The following is a 10,941-nucleotide window of genomic DNA, read 5'->3' as shown; positions in this document are numbered from 1 at the left end:
ATAAAATCTCGAAAAGACATGGACTGAAAAACAAGTTACAATATTAATAGAACTGCATCTGTAATATTGCATTATTATTTACTCTTTTATAGCCCCTGCATTCATATTCAGTTGGTGTCTACACATGACGTTCCTCAGACGTCAAAATCTGCCACAAGGTCAAGGGGTCTAGTCTACTTTGTTTCACTGTACTGTCCCACTTCCTCACAGATATTCTAGTGAGACATGACAAGAAACACTGAATTAAGGATGTCTGTTGTATCTACCACACACTGATTTCCTCTCATAAGGTTACACAAACATACACACTCAGACATGCAGCAAAACAAAGAGTTTTTGTAGGCAAGATCTGGTCCTCTGGGGACTCTTAGCATGTGACGCACTGGAGGTGGACAGAACCGGAGAAAACAATAGAGAGAAGCCTGACTGACTGACCAGCTGACTTTAAATATGCTGAATCAGCAGGTCCTGTGACAGAACACACACACACACACACACACACACACACACACACACACACACACACACACACACACACACACACACACACACACACACACACACACACACACACACACACACACACACACACACACACACACACACACACACACAGATGCATTCCTGTATGAGTGCTACACATACAGACCTTCAAAAACAAGCATTAAGTCAAATAACATAGGAAAGTATTATTTTACTTAATCTCCCAAACTCTTTATAGTATCCAGTGATGTCATATATTTTGTTTTATTTTTTTTAGAAATCCGAAATATAATTGAAAATAACCACCCAGAAAACCTTAGCACCTTTCTTCTCTAAAGTCAGCATGAAACGGAAGAGAATGAAAGGATGTGAGTGACATATTGTCCCGCCGCCATGCCAGTAAACACGTAGTCAGAGAAGAGAAAAGATGTCATTGCAAGAGGAATGGGAAGTTATTTTGCCATGAAATGAAATTTTTTACAGAATGTTGCAGTGTTTATTATAAATGATTTATCAGTGAACATCATTATTATCATTAATCTTTAATCAAAAATGTTAAATGTAAAACTTTAGCATCTATTTAGGTATCTATAAAATATAGAATAAATATAATAAAATATTTTATATATTTATTTTGATTATTTTTAAATATAGTCATATCTTTACTTAAACTATTACTTTTTTTTCTTCACTTTTTTGGTTTCCCTTGTGGTCTATTGTTCTGCTGACTTAACAGAGCTGAAGCCACTAATGATTTTTCAGGATGTTTTTCCGAAAACATATGCACACAAACACACTCCATACTGAGAAAATACAGTGCATAGATGCGATGTGCAATGTCATTTTCTTTTTCTTTAAGGCCTGCACAGATGGATGGGACAGATGTGTGTGTGAATGCTTCACTTTTGTTCTCTGTCGCTTGAATTTGGCAAGACAAAACAAAAAAAAATGATCCAGCATATGAGAACTGAACTAAAAGAATCCTCAGAACTGGCCAACTAAAAGAATCTATGAACATTTCTGCAGAAAAACATGAATTTAAAAGTGGCGTTTTGTGGTATATAATGCATGTGTATCGCTTTGAGGTTATATATTATAATATTTGGGACGCAATTACTTGATTTTGTCTCTTGCAAATTAAAGTTTCTTTTTAGACATCTATTTATTTTTTTAAAATGCTATTGAAACATTTTATTGTCATCAATGGCAATCTGTAAATGCGGATTTCTCTTGCTTTTAACCAATGTTTGAGTAGCTAACAGACGTTACCCAGACAGACTAAATGTCTTGTTACGCTGCCATATGTCCTTAAAACATCCTCTCACAGGCCAGCCATAATGAGACATGGAAGAAGAAATAAAAACGAGTTTCCCCTTGTTTATTAAAGGTCCCTGACCGAGTGGCAGACTTGGGTCAGTACTCAAAGCGCCACGCTGAAGCCCAAAATTCAAGGCCATGATTCAATGTGATTATATTTTCCACAAAGTCCGCTGTCTTTTTCCACTGTGTCTGCTTTAATAGATTTCCTCTCCAAATCTCCAACTCGGAGAGGAAAAGGAGGAGAGGAAACCTGTGTTGTTGTTTTTTGATAGCTATCCATCCTTTCCTCTTTGTAATTATCTGTCCTTGGAGTGCGTGCGTACGTGTGTGTGTGTGTGTTTTCTCTGTACCTGATAACGGTCCATCCTCTGGCTCAATATAATCTGTTCTGACTGTCAGGCTGTCCTGGATTGGGTGCTCCTTTTCAGAACACACAGAGAAACAAAGAACACTGTCAATCGACCTATTTTAAACACATCATTGTAATGTTGTGACCCTGAGCGATATAAAAATCACAGGACTAAATTACAGTCTCCTGAAGACAGACTGAAAATTCCAACATGGCTTTTTTTCTGACTTACATGAAAAAAATAACACTGACTTCCAGAATTAGGAAGGAAACTTGCATTCCAGGGTGACTTGCTGTATAATTTTACAAAACAAAAATAATAGAAAAGTAGCTTAAACAGTAGAATGGCACTACCAACGGCAAGGTTATGGGCTCGATTCCCACGAATGCATGAACTTATAAAATGCTACATGCAATAGATTATGATATGTACAGTAACTCAGAGGTCGCTCTTTCACAGCTCAAAAGCAGATTTCATTAAAATTTCAATTTTGTATCCAATGTTTTTCCTAAAATTCCTATCTGGCAAAAAAACAAAATACATAACTAGACAACTTTTGACATAGAGTATACAGCTAAAATGAATGCCGAAGACAGCTAAAAGTGTTCACACAGGCAGATGTGGTTTACAAAAATATTAATGATCACATATGGAAGTTCATACACGAGCCAATGTGCACACATGCACACTAACACACACACAAGCATGCACACACACATTCCAGTTTCCCCTTGTTCAACATGCTTTTCCTTTTTCCTGTGGCCTAGATAAAGGTTTTTCCGCTGAACATCACAAAACATCTTCACACTCACATATGCTCAGTTTACCCTGGGGCTAAACTTAAGTTTATGTTAACCTAGAACTTATCAGATGTTGCTGAGGTTCATGTTTCCAATGTGACTGTAGATTGCAATGTGCTTTATTAGCAGTGTTTTCATAGTCAAGCATCACTATTACTGTTGCCCAAAATTAGTGGTTAGTAATTTGAACAAACTCCTAAACTGAAAGTATTTCTAATCTAAACTATAAACTTATGATTGTGCTAGTAAATAAATATACTGTATATGAGGAAAAAAGCAAGAAAATCCCATAAATTTGCATCAAAGGATGAATGTGAGCCATATTTATTTACCAGAACATCACAGAGACGAGCAACCATATAGAAACGAGCAATAACGCCTTAGAATTGTGACAGTGAGTTTTGCGCTACTAACATTTTCTTCAGATATGCACATATGAAAAACAGTATGTGAAAAAAATAATATGTCTGAATTTATTGTTTTCAAAAAACAGTAAGATATAGCGGCCAAAAATTATGTCCGGAGGGGATATTTGTTTTTAATGACCCTACAAGTTCAATTAAACCTCCTCGATAAAATATGAGGAATATATATATATATATATATAGATAGATATTTGGAATATGAGGGAAGAACAAAAAACTAAACTTAGTTAAGGTTTATCTGACAAAATTATTTGGAAAAAAGTGAAAACTATACAGCTAGGTTTTATTTTACGATGCAAAAAAAGAAGCATAAAATGCATAGAAAAACAAAAAGCTCACAGAAAAAAGAATACATTGACTAGTTATTATTTTGTTGGTTCACTCTTGTTTTTGTATATTTTCATAGTTTCTTTGTATGACAGCCTGGCCAAAAATGTCCACACAATTTGCATGTTTTATTGCGTTATCACAAATTAGTCAAGTCACCTTTATTTATATAGCGCTTTATATGATACAGCTTGTTTCAAAGCAGCTTTACAGTGATAACAGGAAAAGATGTTGATCAGCTGATCAGTTCAGTGTTGATTCAGTTCCGTTGTAAAGATTATCAATTATTAAGTTAGTTCATTTCATGTCTATAAAAGTGTACTACAAAAAAAAAGTCATTGAGTCATTGTCCATATCAGCTCAGTTCTTATACAACAGCATCAATACAGTCAGTACAGTACAACAATATTACAACATAATATTGTTGAATATTAATTATCCCCAACTAAGCAAGCCAGAGGCGACAGTGGCAAGGAACCCAAACTTCATCAGGTGACAGAATGGAGAAAACAAACCTTGAGAGAAACCAGGCTCAGTCGGGAGACCAGTTCTCCTCTAGCCAATGAACGAACACGGTGTCATTATGATTCAGGCGGCATCACAAGTCAGAAATCAGATCTTGACTCCAAGCACAGCTACATAATTACTGAATCTCAAAAATCTAAATTTCTTAATAATATTTAATTAAAGGGAGAAGATGCCGATTTGATTTCTCATATCTTTTTAGCCTAACTGGTCTCAATCTCAGACAGGTTTGTTAAATAGTTTGCCAGGTCTTCATGGGTAAATGGAAAACTTAAAGAGGCTGTTCCACATTATTAAGCAGGTCACAGTTCTCAAGCAATATAGGGAAGAAGAAAGATCTTTCTGAAGATGAAAAGCATGGTGCAATGCAATGTCTTGCAAAAGGCATGAAAACAACTCATATTTTGCAAAAACTGAATGGAGATTATTGAACTGTCAAAAAATTTGTGAGTGATTTAGAGCAAGAACTTGGTCAGATATGAACTTGGTCTTATTAATGAAAGTTTCTAAAATTAATTGTAGTAAAAGGGCAGCTATTTACAAATCCACTGTTGAGAAGCAAACATGTATTTGAAGCTACTGGTGTCTCTGGAGCCTCAAGAACCTCAGCCTAGCAGTTGTGCATCAAGCTGCATTTCAGTCACCGCTAACCAAAGCTTACAAAGAGAAACATTTACACTGAGTGTATTTCACCATTTCATGCTTTTCATCTTCAGAAAGATCTTTCTTCCTTCCTATATTGCACGAGAACTGTGACTTGCTTAATAATGTGGAACAACCTCTTTAAGTAGGTTCCGTTTACCTCAGAAGACCTTCCAAACTTCTACACAAACCTGTCTGAGATCGATACCGGTTATCTAAAAAGTTGTGAGAAATAAAACAAACAAACACTTTCTTTAAAAAACTAAAATCAGAATGTTTATTGTACTGAAATCCTACTGATATGTCACTTACATAATTTGGAACACAGTGTGTGTGTGCGTGTGTGTTCATATATATATATATAATATATATATATATATATATATATATATATATATATATATATATATGTAGGCCTATATATATATATATATATTCATTGTCACTTAATGACTATTAAATGAGGCACAAAACATAGGGCTTGATAACTTGATAGCTGTAGCAAGGTTTTATCTCTGAATCATGTTTCACATGAGAGTGTGTAAATGAGCAATCATCACTAACACACACACATACTGCATATGCAGCAGTTAGAGGCTCCTGTAGAAAAATGATAGCCCTTTAATGGCATCCATCCCCCACTTCTCTTTAATTGACCACACACATTTTCACTGCATTTGAACTCGAGACCGTAACTGACCTATCTTTGAGGGTACCAGGTGTCTCATACTACCGTATTACTTCAACACGAGCGCTCTTGTCAGCACTGGCTGCTACTACAATGCTACTGTGTTTTGTGCGTGTATGAGTTTGTGTGCGCCCATAAAGAAGCATTTGTTTGAATTAAAACACAAAGAAAGGTCCCTTGGCATGAATCTAAAAAGAGTCCTTGTCGCAGCAGGGGAAGTGAAAGACAGGCTGTGTGCACCTAGAGGTCAAACATGGGGAAGATCAATCTTCATCAAGGAGAGACGGGATGCTGGATTTATGGGCAGTGATGACGTGGGACAAGCAACATTCAGGGAGGTTTACAATACCTGCAGGGAGCTGTTCATTAGCATCCCATTCATCTTAATGGCATGTGTTCTGGAAGTACATAACTTTGCTCTTGGACACTCAGTTCTGGACAACTCACAAAAACACATATACTCAAGCCATTCGCAAGCAACTTTACTGAGCTGTGACATAAAAGAGCATACAGGGAAAGTGTAAAGAAATTATTTAGTCACAAACCAACACCTACTCTATCATAATGAAATGTTGTTGATATGTGCTAATTACGTACATATTCTTTTGCCTTTGCATATTCTTTGTTTTTAAAAGTGTTCATCGTTCATGATGCATAATACATCATTTGGGCCACAACTATAGTCTTTCTCTTTTTGGATAAAGGACCAAAATATTAAGGACATCATCTTACTCTATAAAGATTTTTGTCCAATCAAATGCTCTCTAGAATGTGAATGCTCCTCCCCCTAATAACAACTGCAACTGACTAGCAAGTAGCTAATCACGGTGCATGGCTGTGATAGAACGTATCAGAATTGCATGCTAGCATACAACTCGTTCAGTTTCTGCCATTCAAATATATTTTCTTCCACAAAAAAAGACAGGAATATTAAGACTAGTATCCTATTTCCAATTCAGACTAAATCCTATAGTGGCTATAACTTTTAAAAAGTGAATCATTATGTCCCACCCAAACTTAAATAGGAAATACATCTGCAATCATCAAGCAAATTCACACACTGAACCCAAATCTGATCATACTAGTAAAGTACAACACAAATATTACTGACATACAGTGCTCATACCTTATGTGGCCTGATGATAGATGGGCGGGGAATATGTGGACGTTTTGTGTCCAGAACAGGGCTGTCATCCAGGGCATCGTCTTCCTCTGAGAGTCCTTCTGAGCTTGGGTATGAATGAAGCGCGTGCTGGTTATCCGTTCCCGATTCTTTGGTTTTGGAGTTAGTTCCATTAGTCTTGGCCTGGATGGAGATGCAGCTGAATGAAGGCTGGCTTTCAGTCCTCACTGGGTTTACTGGACCAGGCTGAGTGACAATGACTGAGCCCATGGCAGGATCTGACCCCTTTTTAGAGAGTTCTGAGTCCAAGTATGGAGCGGGGTCAGCAGAAACTTCTGGAGGACCACCAAAACAGTACTGTAGCGCTGAGCATGGGAGCTCGTGCATCACGCCAGGAGATACAAGCGCTTCCTTTTTAAGTAATACAGCAGCTTTTAGTATGCAATCAAATGTTGAAGCTTCGGTTTATGGATGAGATCCCAATACGCAAAAGCATTTCAGGATTCCATCAGAGTTTGACGGTTTTCCATGGTTCCACACAAAAGATCTAAAAAAAATTTGACCTCCAGAGACCTGCCTGCAAACGAATAAATTTTGCTCAGAGACTCAATATGTTTTGCAGAGGAACAGCCCTGATAACTTTCTCCATGAATGCTTCTGAGAAACTTCTGAACATATCCCGGTCAAATCATCAATTAAAAACCTGTTGAATGCACTGCAGTCTCCTCTATACTGGTTCTTTCTCTTAACCTGCTCTCTCCGAGGATGATTGTGAAACTCAGGGTTTTTGCGAGTGATGGGCTTGTGGGGCTGTCCGAGTGTCTGGTTACCTGAGCAGGTACTCCCCCTGCCAAGGGCCTGTGGCATTGTCCTTGCGCATCCCAGTGTGCCAAGCAGAGGTGTTGGGTTTCAGAGCCAAAGTAACTGATAGGCCCTTAGTGAAACTCAATTGTGGCGGGTTGTGGCAAGGAGCAAAAGAGGGAGAAAGCGTTATCAGAGACATCAGAATTGGTCATTGAACTTAAAAATCTTATTTTTAAAGGGGTGGTATAATGCCCTTTTCACAAGATGTAAAATATGTATCTGATTTCCCCAGAGTGTGTATGTGCAGTTTTAGATCAAAATACCCCACATATATTTTTACATATAGCATGTACAAATATTCACTTTTTGATATTCACGTGTCTGTCCATTTAAATGCAAATGAGCTGCTGCTCCCGGCACAGAGGGCGGAGCTTCAACAGCTTGTGTCCTTTTACCTCACACAGACATGCACTGAAAATTTAAAAAACTTTAATCCTTTTATGTTCAAACCAGAGTCAGACAATGATGGAGAGACTCAAGAAGAAGTGACAACATGTAGAATGCAACATGACATTTCTGAATGGTTAGGTGATGAATTTATGTAGCTTATGTGCAGTTATCCTCTAGTCATTGATTAGCATTTTCTGTCATGATAATCTATAAATAGGATTCCCGGGGGTGGGGTTTATGTACATCTTAGGGTTCATGATGTCACTAACCCAGGAGGAATGTCCTGTAGTCCCTACCAACCGTTTGTTGTAGTCCTTAAAAAGCAATTTCTTTAAAAGAAAATATCTCCCTTTGCTTTGAACTTTGAGCGTTGTAACTTTGCAGATGTTATTTATGCTCAAACAGCAACATTACACATTAAAGTTAGAAAACTGAAATCATAATCAACCACCCCTTTAAGATTTGAAGTACACTACAAGGGCACATCTAATACAGTTAAGTGTATTAAGTGTACAATACACTACTTTTTCAAGAGCGTAAAACTGCTTGTTTACAGTTAAGACTAATAAACTAAGGTTTTAAGTAGTGGTCTCTGTGAATTTTTATGTTAACCTGTTAGCAAACCTATATATACTAGCATACTCTTGTAAGTAAGACATAAGTACATCTTCATAAGTAATTATTGTCTTTAAAATATGGTTAAAGAGTACTGTCAAATGAACTGACAACCATTTATGGTAAACTAAAATAAACTTTAATATCTGAAACTTGTACATCATGTGCAATTTAGTGCATTTAAAATATATACATTTTAGATGTAACATCAAATAACACACTACTTATATAATCAACTTAACATGTGCTTTTAGTCAACACATCAAAATAAAACAACAAAATATTAAAACATTATGACTTTAAATGTACTTTAAAACTTGATTTGTTACATTAGAAAGTGCACTTTCTAAAATGTACTTGTGTGTGTTACACAGTCATAAAAGTGTACTCTCTTTAAGTACACTTAAGTCGCCTTTTATCATTAATATTATGTTATGTGTAAGCAGTGTTGGGGTACGCATTACAAGTAACGTGAGTTACGTAATCAGACTACTTCTTTCAAGTAACTAGTTAGGTAAAACATTACTTTTGATTTTACAATAAAATAAATATCTGAGTTAAAAGTAATTGAAAACTTTGTTTTCCCATTTATTGACTGACACCTCTTCTGTTACCTTGTTGAGAGAAATCGGGAATAAAGGTGCAGAGGTGTTGATGGTTATTGTAATTATAGACTAATGTGAACATGCATTTACTCATCTTACTTGCAAGGAACCGATTCAGTAGCTATTCCTCAAAATGAATAAACAGATTAAATATGTTAAATTACACAAATATACTGTATGTCTTTGCTGCTGACAATTTATGGTTCCACTTCAACCATACCAATAAGCAAAAATGACTTTAGATAAATATCACATTTGTGTTTAAATTTGTTTTTATTGCTGAAGTAAGAGTGTTGAACTTTATTCTCCTGCATCCTTTTCTTCTGCAGTCCAGAACGGCAGCACAGCTTAAAGGTTTGTTTGAGGTGCGCCCTCTACTGTACAGACAGGAATTTGCATTCTTTCAGTCTGAGGCTTGTTCAGTTCACTTTTGGTGTGAAAGGGCCATTAAATTTGACAAAAATAGAACTTTGGTTGAAAAAAAGAGAGAAAAAAAATATTAATTGTAGTAGTTAAAGAAATTAGCCTAATTCTAGCTGGTATTTTCAACAAGGAAAGAGAGGCTTATGCTGGTTTTGTGCTAATAGTCTTGCTAACGCACTAGCAAAATTAGGCACTTCACAAGCAAAACTTAACTGAAGATGCTAGTTAGCCACCTCAATCTTGACAATAGTTAATCAAGGAAAACTTGCTGGTTCAGCTAGCTAAGTGGCTAAACATATAGCATCCAAAAAACAAAACAAAATATGCCTGTGACTATAGCCATAGTCTATCCAGCAGGGTACTGATACTGTAGTGTAAAACTACAAAAAACACAGTACATTGTTGAATAGATCACATAATATAAAAGTCAGGTAGGCAGCCATATTACGACTCAATATCATATGCATAAATATATAGATTGGTCTAAAAATATGTCCACATTTGAGAAGGCCAATATTAGCACTCACTCGCCACATTACACAAGGTGGACAAATTGAACAATGCAGTGCCGCTGAAACATTGATGAGCCCTATTGTTCGAGAATGTAAACAGGACTGCAGTTTCCACTCCACGAGGAGCCGAGGTACCATATGTGCACCAGAGAAACGTGAGTTCAGAGGGAATGAGCGTCTGAATTAAGTGATGTGAAGCCACTATGACTTAATAACAAAGCTTTTATCTATGTATTTTAAAAGACCGAATGTGCATATGGGTGGAGTTTTTCAGAGAAAGCCTGATTATTAAGACCTGCATAATTAAAGAAAACAACAAGCCTCAAGTTATTTTGGTTTGTCTGAAACAGTTGTTGCATGACAAGTTGATATTAGTGGATGAAAATGTGAAATTCTAAATATTGCAGTTTATAATAGTGTATCTGCACATATTTAAAATGCACAAAAGTAAACATAAGCCAACATCAATTGAGATTTCTATTAAAATATGATTTACCTAAGGACATGAAGATGGTTGTGAGAAAAGGTCACTTTTGATTAGGCTCCAATTCTCACTTTTAACTAATAACTACAACTTTTGCCTCATTAACTATTAATAAGTAGTAATTAGGAGATTATTATTGGGTAGGATTAAGGGATGTAGAATATTGTCATGCAGAATAAGGCATTATGTGCTTCAATAAACAGCCAATGTCCTAGTAATATGCATGCTAATAAGCAACTAGTTAATAGTGAGAATTGGATACTAAAGGTGATACCAAAATTTCATACAGGTTTGGAATGGCATGGTTATTTAAAAGATGACAGAATTGTCATTTTTAGGTGAACTATCCTTATTAGATTCGCCAT

General features: G+C 36.2%; 1 protein-coding gene across 1 annotated transcript; it reads right to left on the bottom strand.

The window, feature by feature from the left end:
* Positions 1-204: 204 nt before the first annotated feature.
* On the bottom strand, positions 205-7,450 carry LOC143697145 (uncharacterized). Its single transcript, XM_077194063.1, has 3 exons — positions 6,687-7,450; positions 2,154-2,223; positions 205-215 (listed from the first exon to the last, which is right to left on the bottom strand). The coding sequence occupies exons 1-3, from the start codon at positions 7,068-7,070 to the stop codon at positions 205-207; spliced, it is 465 nt and encodes a 154-aa protein (XP_077050178.1). The 5' UTR covers positions 7,071-7,450.
* Positions 7,451-10,941: the final 3,491 nt, after the last annotated feature.

Source organism: Siphateles boraxobius, unplaced genomic scaffold (assembly GCF_051911475.1).
Source record: "Siphateles boraxobius isolate OS27281-9 unplaced genomic scaffold, OSU_SipBor_1 31, whole genome shotgun sequence".
NCBI lineage: Eukaryota > Metazoa > Chordata > Actinopteri > Cypriniformes > Leuciscidae > Siphateles > Siphateles boraxobius.
Note: the sequence above shows the minus strand (reverse complement) of the source record. Positions and strands in the feature narration are given on the sequence as shown.